Source organism: Homalodisca vitripennis, chromosome 7, assembly GCF_021130785.1.
Source record: "Homalodisca vitripennis isolate AUS2020 chromosome 7, UT_GWSS_2.1, whole genome shotgun sequence".
Taxonomy (NCBI): domain Eukaryota; kingdom Metazoa; phylum Arthropoda; class Insecta; order Hemiptera; family Cicadellidae; genus Homalodisca; species Homalodisca vitripennis.
Genome location: NC_060213.1, coordinates 25667735 through 25684068, shown reverse-complemented (window position 1 = coordinate 25684068; position 16334 = coordinate 25667735). Strand labels below are relative to the sequence as shown.

Sequence of the window (16334 nt, the reverse complement as noted above, 5' to 3'; positions counted from 1 at the left end):
TGTATTAATTTACTTAAAACGTTGGGTTTGGCACAAAGCTGCTATTTTACATAATTTGTTCAACTGATCTCTGAATCCTAACCAACGTTTTTGTAAGGCTAGAAAATGTATTAAATAGACGCTTATATTGGAAACAGGATTTTCAATCAATTGAACGCACAGAAACATAATAAAAACATTTATTGGCTACAAAAATAAAACAAAACTTGGCTACCTATAGAAGTGTACAACAGAAAACAACGTTTTTGTTTAGGTAGAAAATGACGAAAATTAAATCACAATTATAACAATATTGATACATCAAATTTCAGTCAAGTATAAAATACAACATTAAAACAGCTGAGCAAAATAATACAAGTTTCTATATTGGATCTATCTTACTCCTAATAATATGATGAGCTCTACAGTATCTAGATATAGATACTAGATACAGTATCTAAAGACTAAATAATATAGGTAAATTAACCAGTGTTTTAAATGAGATTGTGAAATACGAGTATAAAACTATTGATTTGAATATTGTAATGGTTCTAAAACACAATGAGGACTGCTTGAATTAGTAATGGTAAGTCAATTTAGTTTTTTTGCTGGAAATAAAGCTCTGAAATTTCATGGTTAGAAATATTAATTCTTACCCAAGAGGTCAAAAGGTCAAAAAGCAGTCAGTTCGTCCATCTGTCTGTGCGATAAATCAGTTTGTTATATTCTGTCAACTCCTCTGTATCGGTTAATTTAATTTAAATGCCTAATTTCGTTGCGTTTCCAAATGGATCAAAACCATAGATTTTAGAGATAACAATTTTTTTAATTTAAACCGTCTCACTACTCATATGGATCACAAACACCACACGGAAATGAAGACTGGGATGTCACAGTTTTCTATTTTTTTGGCAATGATGGTGTCAGTATTTACCAGGTCTATATATTGATCCAAATATTAGACTGCGTCAGTCTTGTTCCTTAAATTCGAAAGATCCATTATGGATTCTTTCATAGTTTAATTATTTAACAGTATCTGACCAGCTGTATCCTCTTGGGCGTACCGTAATATGTACTCATGTTTGTCTATAGTTTAGTAACACACCACCAAATTATTCTAGCTGCAAGTAAGAATGCTTTTGTGTATAGCACTCTCTGCATTTTATATTGTTTAATTATTGACAGAACTTAACAATAACTTGTTATGCTGATACATTATCTGACACAGTTAAAAAAATATTAAACATAACCAGAATAAATCTTCAACTACGTTAAATGTGCATCGTTAAGAGAAAACCTCTGCTTGTTTTTTTCAAGAATCACAAAGTTAATTTGAATAATTAACTAAGTTAATAATTAATCAAGTTAGTTTGAATAATTGGGGTACTAATCATAAAATTTCCTTAAAACCGATAACGGAGCATAACTAGTTTCTATTATTGTAAAATAGGGTCTTTTAAAGCTAAATAACCAGACAGATACAATTTTTGTAATGGCAGAGAAGAAAACAAAACAACATGATTACGGTAAAACATGAAAACAATACAAACTTATGAGTGAAACAGCTGTTGCTTTCGAACACAGAGGGTTTTTTCACTGCCTATTGATAAAACAATAAATGTAAATTTACGTAAAATACAGAATTTCAGCAAAAGATTGTTATTGACTAAACACAATTCCGAATATACAGTTGTAATTATATAAAAAAAATCGTTCTTAGTCGTAACACATAAAATTATAGATGTAAGTTTTAGTATCAATTAAATTTAATTTAATTAAAAACACAATATATTTTACCTTTGCATATATGGATATTTGCTTAGTGTAGAATGATGAGCTGAATTTTAATAACAAGAAATATCCCAAAAACTAAAAATGAGAAATACAGATGTTCCCATAAAAATTACAATATACACAAAAATTGCAATAAACCTAAGTGCATGATCAATAAAGAAACTGTACATGATCATTATTATATTGACAACATACTATCAGTACTAATATTGTATAGGCCATATGATTATATGTACAAGTTTAAAAGTACAGTTGTTACATTTACAATTATTAGGTACGTATCTGCTAATGTAGTAGTAAAGGACTATCAATTCTCTTTATTATTCGACTCTTTTAATCAACGTGATAGTCAGCTTTTAGTTATTGTTTGTCCAACTATTTTATGCTTACTTATTTAATGAAATTGTTTTCATAAAAATTAGTTCAAACGAAAAGATAGCCATATAAAATACAGCTTAAACAATAACCTTCTACGCCAAAACCACTAGACCTATAGTTAAAATTAATACAAAACATCTAATAGAAATTTATTTTTAACATTAAATTGTATAAAACTGTCAAAACAAAAACATCCCAGATTTAATTGTAGTTTTCTATTCATGAGCAATGATTACAATTCTTGGGGTTCTCTACTGTTTCGCTTACAACTTTGAGTTTGACATAATAAAGCACAAACTTTACTTTGGTGCACTCGTAAATTTCAGATATTTTGAATTAGATTATATTATGTTTACCAGAGTAAAGACACAATAGTGTTGTGTAACTTCATATCACATCTCTTTATATTATTGGAGAGAACAAAACTGACAGTTTAATTTGCATGATCACTGACTAATGAAATATTAATATTTTAATCTTGAAATCGTACAACTCTTGTAAGCTTAAAAATTTCAGATTCAAATCACCAAAATCTGCTTCCTAGTACGGCAATAGTTACAAGCAATAAGATCACTCGTAACTAGACGTTGGTTGTGAAATTTAGTCTTAACCGTAAATAACTCTTATATCTGCTGTGATATTTATATCACAGTTTGAATTTCTTAAAACCATTGCTTTATTAGTGCTTTTCACATCAGTCTATCACATTATTAATAAAGAGAAAAATCTTAAAAGGAAACATTTATTCAAGTCTTTTGAGCCCATTGCCAAACATACGTTGCAAACTTTTTTTGCATCCCAAAAAATAAATTATAAATGTCACTTTTCACTTTCATATGAGCAAGATTATTGCCCAAGTATACAAGTCAGGTACTTTTTGTCAACAGATAAAGAAATGTTATAATGTAAAAATCATTGGAAGTACACAACTTAAATTCATAAAGTCAAGCCTTATTTTATTTATCGATTACATCATTTTTAATAGTTAAATGAATCTACTTGCCTTATTTAGAATATTAATTGATTTACGTTTACAAAGCTCTACATTATCTCGTAAATTCCAACAAAAGGCTAACACCAAAATACCTACTGAAATAAGAACATCAGCTTTATGGATAATGAATCGGGTAAGCTCTATACTTTATAACTGGCTGTGAAAACAAACGTCCTTACATAAAATTCAGATTATTTTCACAGGCAAGAATAAAATATAAACTCTAAAGTGTCTGCTAACAACTACAGAGCATACCATAGTACTGTAGAACAATATGTACAAAAGATTTCACACAGTCTAGCAAAATCCCAAATGAGATCACAGGTGTTGGTAAAAGAGTATATTTTATTCATATAAGAAAATTAGGAATTATCGTAGAATGTAGAGTACAGTTAAACAAAAGTAAACATAATTTACCATTCAACATGGTCTTACTATCCAGAAAAGACTAATTAATTGAGTATTAATAGGCACTAATGTTAAAACAGTTTTGATGACACAATAATTATAAAAGAACAAATGGACACTTTTTCAACGAATTTCACTTTACAGACGAGAGAGCAAGTGTAGCAGCATTTCAAAATATCTTTGATTACATAGATTTAAAAAGTCCAAATGCATATTTTGTCTACTATCCTGTCCAGCAAAGTTAAAAAGACTAAGTTACATATCCCATGTTTACCTTGGAAGAAGGTTTGTAATGGAATAAATCTGAATTTAAATAAATTTGACAGGCCTAATTCAAAATAAAACATTTAACTGCTATATTTCAAACAAGTTGTATTGCTAAGATGTGTAATTAAAAAACCTTTTAGGGCTTTTGAGGAGTTTCCAGCCCTCCCCTGCGTTAAACCACCACTACACAGATGCCTGTTTTTACAAAAGACGTTACCTCGGCATTGATTTCAAGGTCGATTTCAAACCAAAGAAGATGGGCTGTGTTTAGTTTTATCTTGATCAGACACCTTTTGAAATCCTAGTGGTGATTTACCACTAACTTTTGTGTCAATTTCTTTCTCCTTCCCCGTCTTTATCACAGTTTTGTGCTTGGTAACAAATGTTAGGAAATTGTGTACGTACATTGGATAACTGGATTACTCTAAACGCTCTTAGGTTCGGCAAGAGTTTAGGCTACTGTAGGATATGCCTACAAGCTTTTCCGACACATGTGCAGCACAGTGGTTAGGTTTTGGTTGTATAAGTCATCATCTATGACTATCGTAGTTAAATATCCTTTTCCAAGAGGGTTGAGAGGAAAATTGTTCGAGCTTAGAATGGCCTTACTCTTAATGGTGATCACTCTTAACCCTCTCGATTCCAGCAACTTCAAAAAATAAATCTACTTAAAATGCCAGCAATTAAATGCAAGTTATCTGCTAAAACTTCAGAACTATTATGGCTCGTTTTTCAGACATTCGGAAAAAACTATTCACTTCTTATTTTTCGACCGATTTTTAAGATTTAGTTTTCTTATTCAGCATGAAATATAATAAATGTAAAGAATATTGATTTTTAAAATAAACTACCGGTATACACAATAAAAAAGTAAAAGTTTTGCAATAACTTACCTAAAATGCCTTTTTCAACAATCTTTTGACAATGTAAGAGGTATTTTTTTTTAAATCAATGAGCACTTACCATTTCACATAAAAGTAAAAGTGAATAAGCACATCAAATTTCATAAATTTGTCATAAATAAACAAAATTTCTACAAACTGTTTTGTTTGTCAGAAAAAGTTGGTCTAATATTAAATAAAAACGTAATGATGTGAAAGAAATGTAAAGAATAATGCTAAAAATAATTAAATAAAGCAGTCAAACAATGCAATACTCACAACAATTAACTGTCATAGTTAGGTGTCATTTAGAGGTGATTTACACAGAGAAAGCAAAGAAATTTGCAACACTGCTGTTTGTATGTTCAATAATATTTTTAAATATTGTATGAAGTTTAATTTACTACATTATGAGAAAGATTGATTTTTTATGGTAGCATTGGTACAGCGAAAATAAAAGTTTCGCTATGTTCTATATTTTAAAACAGTTGTTTTATAAATGTCTGTATAATAAACGGTTGTTGGGACCGAAAGGGTTAAAGTACCTACATGAGAAGGGGTAGTGTAGAACAGCTTTGAACTCTGCAAGAGTTCCATGGCTGGACTCTGTGTCCTAAATTAGGTAGTTATTCATGTTGAGATTAGAATTATTTGCACAAGAATTAGACAGATCAGAGCAAGAATGTAGCAAGGAAAAAATTGAGGGGGAGGGTCCAGACAATTGATATTTTTTCGTAGTGGACAGAAAGTAAGGCCTAATTTTGTTGCTTGGAAAGTTCTTGACCCGTTTCTTTGTTGAGAACGATCTTTCAGCAGTGCATGTCAGTAATACTGAATTATTTAAATAATAATAATTGTTTACTAAAAAAGTAATTGAAAGTTTAGGGGGTTCCAGACCCCTTGGACCCCCCTCCCACATGCTACGCCTTTGAATTAGAGGAAGGTAGGCTATACTTCAGATGTCTACTGCTGAATGATATGAAGATTGCACAGTATCAAGATAACCACTGATTAAAATTAGTTCTGTTTTAAAAAATATATCAAGGCTATCATCTTATCATGAATAATAGCTGTAACACGATCTGATCATTTCAAGAGTGAGTAAGATCGTTTTAGTTAAGATCCTAACATCTTGGCTGCTTACTTAGAATTTTACAGTGCCGATGGCCAAACGGTCTGACGTTGGACTTTGGGTCTATGTTAGAGATAGCACAAGTTTAATTCTGCCTGTGATCGAAGCACTTTTTGTCATTACCATCCTGTTTGATAAGATTCTCGCACAGGTCAGTGGCCCATGAGGACGGGCAGAATAAGACGTAAAAGGGATCGGACTCTGCTTTAAAAACATTTTGTTCACTAAGATGACCACTACAGCCGCACAGACTACGCCGGCCAGGTTGTCTGTTTACCTGCATCAGTGTGAAAGTTGGGTGAATTAAAAGAGGTGTAGGAGCCAACATCCTAACCCATCACCCATTTATCTTCTTCTTTATCTTATCTTGCTTCCTTTATCTTTAGTTTCCATGTAAACTCCTCACATCATACCGCCTAATTATGGATGGGTTAATCAGCATTATACCGCCTAATCATGGATGGGTTAATTGGCATCATACCGCCTAATCATGGATGGGTTAATCAGCATCATACCGCCTAATCATGGATGGGTTAATCGGCATCATACCGCCTAATCATGGATGGGTTAATCGGCATCATACCGCCTAATCATGGATGGGTTAATCAGGCATCATACTGCCTAGTCATGGATGGGTTAATCGGCCATAACATGGATTGTAATTATATTTTTCCTAGGCAATTTTTGTTGCTAACTGATAAAAAACATCATTGTAATGAAAATAATAAACATACTGAACACTTATTAATTTAAAAATATTTTATTTTTACTCATTTAAATGAACATAACATTTTATTTCCATTTCTTGAACGAATGATTGCACATGTATTATTCTTACTCTAACTTATCCATTTCGCACAGTCTTATACTTTAGAATTTATTCCGAAACCAATAGGTTTTATCCTAAGAATGTTAAGGAACAAGGTTTTACAATCATCAAAACTTAACCGAAGAAACAAAAACTAAAATATGTACCTTTATGATTTGTAGTGGATGATCTATGGTTCCTTTAGGAAAACAGTTCTTGGAACTTTCTTAGTTAAAGATCTTAATGGTTACTGTGTACTCTTATGTATCACCTTGCATTTGAGAGGTTGTTAAAAGCACCACTGTACAAACCGCACTAGAGTGTGCTATACTTTTGTCTTTTCAATAATAATCCAACGTATTTGCTTATTACAGTAAAATACCTGAACTTAATTGCTTTATCTCGACAATATTACTTTCATAGACTTTATCCCAATCCAAAAATACATACAAAGAAAAAGGATATCACTACATAAATTATCAATAAGTAAATAAAAGTGAGCATGATTTCATGAGTCACAGTATAAAACAACTAATATAGAAACGATTACAAAATTTAAATGTTTAATATACAAACGTTGTTGTACAAAGTATATACAAAGATATGCAAAGCAAGAGCATTTTCTTTACTGGTACTGATTCTTACTTCTACATGTTCAACTTTTGAACAAATGTTCCTCTAAATCTGGATGGCTGAGGTGTTAACTGTTTTATTAGTTAATATTTATTTGCACTTGAAGACAACTTAAGTTACTATCGTTAACCACTATCACCGTTTAAAGCTTAAGTCACACCACCTTCTGCAGCGGTGCTCGAGATATTAAAACTGGGGCCACATCTGATATACTCGTAATGGCCGGAATCTGAGACTAGGTTCTGAGCTCCTGGTAAGGTAAGATTGGACGAAGTGAGGGTTGATATGCATGATCGGCTGCGGTAATCGAGGCAGTGCACTCACGGGGATGGGATCGAGTGCTCCGATGGCGTCCCGTCACTCGAGTTAACAGAGAAGGCTTTCACAGGAGGCCTCCGCTGCCGCAGCACTGTTGGGTCGAAGTTGGGGTGACGACGGGCATGTTTGCTACAACAAATGTATTTTTTAAACAACTGAGTTTAAGACATTTACAATATACAAACAACTAAACTGAATACTCAAACGTTAAACTGGAAAGAGGGGATGGCGCATTATTAAACTAAAATTATTTTCATTTTACACTACATCTGTTAACCCCAAGAGTCTGACATACAAAATATGTGACATTATACCTGCGAAATTAATTTCACAAAAACTGACAGACTGTTTCAACTGTCATTTTTTTACCAGTTGAATACACAAATCTAGCTATGGTGAGAAGGGCTGATTCAATGCGAATGTTGAGTTTAGCTCCAGTTCAATTTCCTCTTACATGCAGCATCTAAAATCTTGACTCCTGAAATCTGGAGTCATGTTCATCTGAAGGCATCCAAAAAACGGTCGGCGGGGAAAAACGAAGAAGCTCAAACTGTTCACCTGATGAGACAATCAGAATACCTAGATTGCACTACTTTTTGTAGTCTGCGTGTCTCTGATATCGAAACGATGCAGGGGGGGGTTCACTTTGAGCTTCTTTGTTATTCATCACCGATTGTTTTTGGATCCCTTCAGATGAACATGACTCCAGATTTCAGGAGTCAAGTCTGTAACAGCGTCATATTTCAGATGCTGCATGTAAGAGGAAGGTGAACTGGAGCTTAACTCAACATTTGCATTGATATATTGAAACCTTCTGTACTACTTACTCATCGTAAGCTATTGTCTGAAAACATTTCACAGCCCTACCGAACCCTTCTTCCTGATAATATCTTTAAATTTCATAAACAGTGCACAATCCAGTCAAGTTGAAATATATACATGAGCACATTTCCTCCTAAACAAAGTTAATTTGAAACAATGCCTTGTTTTAACAGGTATATTATTTCTCATAGGTATGAATTCAGATTCAAAAACCTCAACAACAGTAATAATAAAACACATCAACCCAATGAAGAAGAAAGTTTGCAGTATCTAAAATGGAACCATTCAAATAAGGGTAACTTTCACTCATCTCATTGCATGGGTTCAGATCTCAAAAGGATGAAACCTTGTCTTCCCTGACCAGAGCAACATAGCCAGGATAAGTCTGGAATAAAAACTGCATCCCTGAAGAAAAAATTATTTCAACATAATTTTGAATAAGTCATCAATACATTTTTGAGATAAATTTCCACCAAAAGCACTTCACAAAGTGTCAACAACATTGTGATGTCACAATAAATATAATACCCATTAACGATTCAGAATTACATAATCTTGCGTTATGAAAAAATAAACCAAGTACACAGCAATGACAAAAAATTATAACTGCTAAGGTGTTAAAAATAATCCATGGAAATGGTTAGTGACAAAAATATAAAAATGGGGTTATTAAGTTAAAAATAATTTTGGGAATAGTCTTTTATTCATCACACTTTTGAATTATTTTCAATTTTTTATATTTAAAAATTCCACTTCTCTCAAAAACCCCCAAAATTTTTCTTGTAAATGTTTTGAAATTTTCTGAACTCCCTTCTCACTAGTTCCGTCTGTTCATTATAATACCCTATTTAAAGGTTATTTTTGACGATGGAAGGATTGTGAAGGAAACAGGATTTTTCCGGACATTTGCCATCGTTCAGTGAAACAAGAAAACAGTAACACTACGTTTCGAGATCTGCAATCTGATCTCTTCTTCAGGTAAAGAACTAACCTAATACATAATTACAAACTAAGTTAAAAAAAAAAAAAAAAAAAAAGTATCAAACGGATCGGATATTTGTAATAAACCAATGCGGAATCACAATATGGTTTTAAGAAGTTCATCTCGCATGAACCAATAATAACGAAAGGGCCCATTCCTGTTCCCCTTCCCTTGTATTTCCGCCATCTTGTTTTAGCCAGCCGTCACGAATGCCATTGGCTAGTCCCTCTGGTCAGTCGTAGGTGGTCAGTAGACGAGTGAAGACGCATTGTGACCTGTTTCCGTAGTTTACTTTTAATGATTAGTGTTTTGTATAGTTTTGTATTAAGTGCATGTCTTTAGTGTTAGTGAAGTTGACAACAACATGTAGGTTGTGATTCCTGACTTAGGCGTGCTACAACGCTTTAGTAAGATTTGTTTTTGTTTGTTTTTGTTTTTTTTTTTTTTTTAACTTAGTTTGTAATTATGTATTAGGTTAGTTCTTTACCTGAAGAAGAGATCAGATTGCAGATCTCGAAACGTAGTGTTACTGTTTTCTTGTTTCACTGAACGATGGCAAATGTCCGGAAAAATCCTGTTTCCTTCACATAATACCCTAGTAATATTAAATCATCTTATCAATGCAATGGTCCAATTTTGCAGATAAGAATGATGTTTACTACCAGTTGCTAGACAACTCTACTTTACACTCCAATGTTGTTCTGGAAGTGCGCAGACCTACCTCAGATGGTCGCTGCGCATAAACTTCTTGCTGCACACCGGACAGGCGAAATTCTTCTCTCCTGTGTGAGTACGCAGGTGCCGTGCCAACTCGTCGGAACGTGCAAACCGTTTCCCACAGTCCAGCCACCGACATGGGAACGGTCGTTCTCCTGGAATTAGTAACATTTCAATAGTAACTTATAGGCAGTTCGCTTATTATATAGATGTATTCTTTATTTGTCATTTCATTGACAAATACAACAGCGTCAGTGCTTATAAATAAGGAAAAATACACCTTTCATTTCGTTACTTCTTCCATTGCATAAATTCATTTAAAGTATATAAAAGTTTTTGTTGATCAGCCATTCAGTCAGGACGGTCTTTCGTGTTGAAACTTTTTGGATGATACACGTAAGGAACACTTGAGCATTTCATTTTTAAATGACTGAAAGTTTACACTATTGATTTTCTAAAAACTTATTTTCAAGTATTAGTTTTTCAAGTAGTTGTGGTTATTAAACTACTGTTAGAATGATTCTTTCCACGTCCCCAAATTTATGCATATGTTATTTAATAAGTTGAAAACTATGCTTGAATTACATAAAATTGTTTACATTAGTCCTTTAAGAATCTACCTTACTACAATTGGAACGATGTAGCTACAAACCTAAGTCTGCAGAATAATTATAAAGTTTGATAGAACCAATATTATAATACTGAACTTGAAACTTTTTACCTTTTCACTCCGTCTTTTGTTTACTCTATGCTCTACATGCAAACTGATTAAAAGCATAGAGTAAACAAACAATATCAAAGACCATGACTAATTGTACGCTATAAAACTCACTAACTGCTGATTACTAAGAAAAAAATTATTAGCTTTTTCCTACTAATAACATATTTTTCAATTCTTTAGAACATTTAGTCTATATTTATAAATTCGCATATTTTACTGGCATTTTTCATAGGAGTTGCATATAATACACGGGATTTTTGGCAAAGACCCAAAAGCACATCTAGTGTTAAAAAGGTTGACATAATTGGACAATTTCCATCTCACTGAACAATGTATTTATCCTAAAGTACTACTTTGAAAGATTGGGTTTTAATTTGGGACACAAACACACAAAATTGCAAAGACCATACGGTATCGTTGTTTTTCACTGACATAATGAAAAATATTTTACTACAAAAAAAATTATGCACGGATCTAAAATAAACTTCTTTTTAAAGAACGAATTTCATTCATATTTTACTATGTAATGTACAGACCATTAATTTATTTGAATGGCACAAACCACAGATCAACAAAAAATATTTTTTAAGAAGATTTAACTGTAAATATTTGATGTAATAATATTCATAGAAATATAAGCCTTAAGTTTCCAGCAATGTCTAGCTTATTGGTAGTAATAACTTATTGGTATTTCTAGCTTCCATTCCGACTGTGAGTGTTATGCAAGCATAAATGTAAGATGTCATATTAGACCAAGAGCTATGAGCTAAAGCACGCCAGGAGATAAGGAAAGCAATAAGAGATTGTGTTTCTACACAATTGTCTTAAGATCCCTTTATTGCCTTAAGATCTCCTTATTGTCTGAAGATATCTTTATTTAATTTCTTGACATTTTATGTATTGTTGGAGATATTCTTGTTCTATTACATTTGAAAGTATAAACAATTCAGATAAGATTGCAGCGATAAAGGAGTAGCAGAGATAACAAAACTCTTGTCAACACTGGAAAATCTCGCAGTACAACGATCTCTTAGGCCTACGATAAATAACCTCCTTGTCTGTGTTCTGTGTAAAAGACATCATTTTTATTCATTTAACAATTTATCTCTCTAGTTTTTACTACAAATAATACAAATAACACTACTTTTCCACATAATGTGAATAAACATAAAGATTAAGTGAAGAGACATGAAGGCTCCAACTATTATAATATGTTGGCTAATCGTAAATTTTTAGAGAGAGAGCAATCCAACTCTCACCAGTTTGCCTACGTTTCTGACGTCCTTTAATCAAGCGTTCAAATTGTTAAATTCCATTAAACGTCACCAAATGCTCTTTCCTAACGAAACGTCATTAATAAATGTGAACTAGAATGAAAGTTGTCTAGCTACACCAGATTTCATTCTCTGTGGACTAATCAAGGACGTATGAGCAGAGAGAGTATAGGCCTACTGGGCAGCAATGTATCGAGGAAGGGCCCTGGGGGCCCCCTCTCATCCAAACCGTCAGAGAAATAACACCTTCTGTCAAGGGTATGCTTCGACTAACAACTTAAGTACCTATTTAATCAATAGCCGTTTATGGATTTTCGTATTAAGAATCTAAATAAACACAAAAATATCTGTGATGAATTTGTATTAATTATTTCTACCCAACTTAAGAGTAGGACGACACCGTGATCAATTCAAAAATAATAAAAATTTTGCTTGTCAGGTCAGGATTATGCAAAGTAAAATGTGCTAGTTCACGTTATCAAACACAATGGGTAGTGATGTAGCTCATGCACAATACAGAGTAGATGATGAGATCATTATTGGTAGAAAGCACTGTGTAGGTAACAAAATACATTTGCCCACACCTCGAAGATCTCGTCCACATTTTTTAACATCCTGTATAATATTAAAACCCACACGATAGTAATAAAACGAGATCGTTTTACCTGCCCCCTCCCCCCCCCCATAAAAGTATCAGTTGTTGGATTTGGCTGCTCCCAAACTCACATCCTGGATACGCAACTATTACTGTTACTGGGTATTATAGATATCAGATATACAATTTTTCTTTTTACGATATTTTTCTAAAATGCAGGAAATTTTAATGCATCACATATCTTATTATGTTTAATCCTTTATTCAAATATTTATATTACTTACAATTTTCGTTCATTATTTCCTCCCAGTGTTTATTATCTACGTATAACGTTAAATTCTATCGTATTCGCATGTACCAAATCAGATCGAAATTGGAATTGGATCAGCAGTTGTCCCAATAGTCATAGTCATAGTCATAGTCATAGATCTTTATTCAAAGCTGTAATATTATAAATACAGTCAGAATAGTGTCACAAATACAGATAGACTAATATCATCACAGATACAGGTTAACCTATCTAAAACCTTATGTTAACTTGACATAAATATTGTTAATTTAAACAACTAAAATCAACTCAAGTTTTATTTTTGTTCAATGGCCCAAGCCCTCAAAAAATTCTTCAAAAGAATAAAATGATCGTGATATGAGATAATTTTTTTTTTATTTTATTATTTTTTTTACGCGTACGTACGTGTAGAATTAAAGCACAGAAGCTCTAATTGTGTAATAGTCTAAGAGAATACATTTTGCATCCACCAATGCTGAAAGCAATTTCCACTTAAGACGTAGTTTGCCATCACTGGCGGAAAACTAAAATAAACAGCGAGTATAAATACACTAAAAACCCATAAAACGTGCCCACAATACCCGATATTTTAAATTTAATTAACAAAAGTGAGGTTATTATTTTGAGGTGGTAAACATAGTTTCCAATTTACTCTAAACAAAAGATTTAGGCCTTCATCGCTACCTGCGCTTTCCGGAACGGAAGTAGATTAATCGAATAAACTTTCCGTGGACAGAAGTCTTTTTCAGGACATTTTATAATCATACAAAACAGATGTAGATCACACATTGTAAAGTGCAACTTGTAGTTTCGTAATAATATTATTATATAACTTTGGACTTAAAACAAAAAACAAATAAATAATTAATCATGAATGACTGGATTGCAGCTGTGTGTGTTGGGAGTTAGAAGATCATAGGACGGGCGGCAGGCAGGTTCTCTAAACTAAAACACCTGGTCAGCTGCTTCCATGACAGCTGTGTTCTAGATCACAGACCTCACCACGGCCTTGTCGATCTCACCCAGCTGGTGCTGGTACTGGACCGACCGGCCACATGCTGGTACCTTCATCTATGTACACACTCTTTATCTTGTGTGTGCCTCCCAGCGTACCAAGCCCACATTGCGTATCTATGTCGGGTTCCGACAAGCCTATCACTTCGTCTTGCGTTTTATTTAGCGCAAAGGAAAAGTATTGTAACATTGCCTTTCATATTGTTAAATAAATTCTAAGAGAGAAGTAACATTACATTTACTCCACTTAGGATATCAATTTTAAATATATTTACTATTAAAATACAGGGCTTTTAGGATCCTGAATTACGCCTTCGTTTGAAATTATAAATAACAATATAAAACCGTTAATAATTATTGCATAATTACCTCATAACAAAAATTATGCAACAATAATGAGTGAAACTATATAGCCTAAAAACACATCTTCAACACTCCGACCGCATTTTTCGTAAAGCTGTGATAACCCTGCATCGCACAGAATAAAATTTACGAGAACAATTTTAATTTCTGAAATTATGTTTTAGTTTCTCTTCTTTTATGAAATAAACTGTTAATTCCAACATAATCAAGAGATAAAAGAGTGTAAAACTCTAGCTGGTCTTTGAACATTGTACTCAAAAAGTTTCGGTGTAAATTCAGAGGAAATTATTATTAAAAATTCACAAAAAGCTAACATTCCTACAGTCACGAAATGCATAAAGAATATCAAGGTCAGTCAAATCAAAGATCAGTTTATTTCTTTACATTTGTTTGATGATAACAATTTTCATTGTTTACATCGTCTACAGCCATATCAGGGGTTTTTAATCTCTTATAATACATTGTATACTGGAAATATAGGCTATACGGCAACTTATCTTTAGTCATATCACCCAACCAACGCCTTCCAGTATTGAACATCCTACCGCAGAATACCAAAGCGCCTTTATTGGTTAAGTATTATTCGTTTCATTCAGTGAAAAAACAAACAAGCTCAAATCACAGATTGTTGGAAGCATTTCCGATGTAATGCCTTTGTCCAAAAATGCTCCAAATGAAAATAAACGTAAAAGAAAGGGCAAATTTTAAAGCCAAATGAAAGGTATGTATGTGTTCACTTGAATGTTATTGATAAATTTGGAATAATAAATAATAACCTGTAGTGTCCCCACATTTCAAAAGATGAAATAGCCGGGTCGATCCCCAACAAAATGATGTTCATGAGAAATTAATTGTTGCACAGATTTAAAAGTGTATTTAACTGAAGTTTACATTATAAACAAAGGAAAAATTTTTAGCAAATTTTTCGAAACATCTGGATTTATTTGTATATAAAATAATAATTACTCTCCTGGGCAACAATATTGTTTTGTTTAAAACTGTTCAAATAAAAAATTTATTTTAAGAATTCTATAATATATTTTGCGGCAACTTCAGTAAAATAAATACATTGATAGCAACTTTGTCATTCTAAGCTCTTATCCTGTTGCAATTCTACAAATAACATCCTGTGTAAGTCAATTTTGTGCCCGCTTCCCAAGTTTCTCGGAAGACAGCGGACGAGATGGAAGGATGGGTGGATGCATAGGCGTAATTTGGGGGTGGCAAGGGGGTGGCAGTTGCCACCCCAGAATTGTGGAGCCCGGTATTTTGCCACCCCAGAATTTTGAAGTAAATGTCTAAATAATTTACATATAACTTACTTAAAACTGGAAAATACAAGTCTACCAATAGGGAACCTTTTAACTTTATCAATTCTCCATTAATTTTGCTTAGTTTAGCACAGAAAGATAGCACGTCTTTTAAAAACTTGTAAATCATAAACTTAAAATGAAATATTGGTGTAGTAGAATTTACGAAATGAAATAAGGAACATTAAATGCGTGAAGAGCGAGAAATGAGCAATGTAGGCTGCTTCTCGTCTGCCGTCTGGAAAACGGCAACTCTGTAATACACAGTTGGCGAGGGAGATTTGGCAACAGGGCACCTGTTGTAGTATATTGTCTTTACAGCTAGAAGCAGACAACGTCTGTCGTGTCGCCTGCCTACTTTAACCTTACTCCTCAGTAGATGTATTCGATTTAGTGCAGTTGCAGTACGATGTGAATTACATTTCAAGTGAACCGTCGTATGATTGCATGGACTAAGAGATGGTAAGTTTAGTTCAGTTATTTCTTATTTCGTAGGTTAAACTTAGGTGTTGGTCAGTTTCTGGAGTTTCCCATCTTTGTTTACATCCAACTAGGCCTAATGCTGAAAAATAGAAAATCTTTTTACTGACTAGATTTCAATAAATGGCCCCCAAAAAACATAACCTCAACTTCTAACTTTATTAGTTCTGCCAGT

General features: G+C 33.0%; 1 protein-coding gene across 1 annotated transcript in view; it reads right to left on the bottom strand.

Moving 5' to 3' along the window:
* Nucleotides 1-163: 163 nt before the first annotated feature.
* The window catches only part of LOC124365716 (Krueppel-like factor 9), a 56373-nt gene continuing 40202 nt past the window's right edge, over nt 164-16334 (bottom strand). Inside the window, exons 2-3 of the mRNA XM_046821662.1 lie at nt 10118-10268; nt 164-7721 (exon numbers count right to left, since the gene is read on the bottom strand). Coding sequence (XP_046677618.1) covers nt 7595-7721; nt 10118-10268 — 278 coding nt within the window. The 3' untranslated portion in view covers nt 164-7594. The remainder of the gene's footprint in view (nt 7722-10117; nt 10269-16334) is intronic.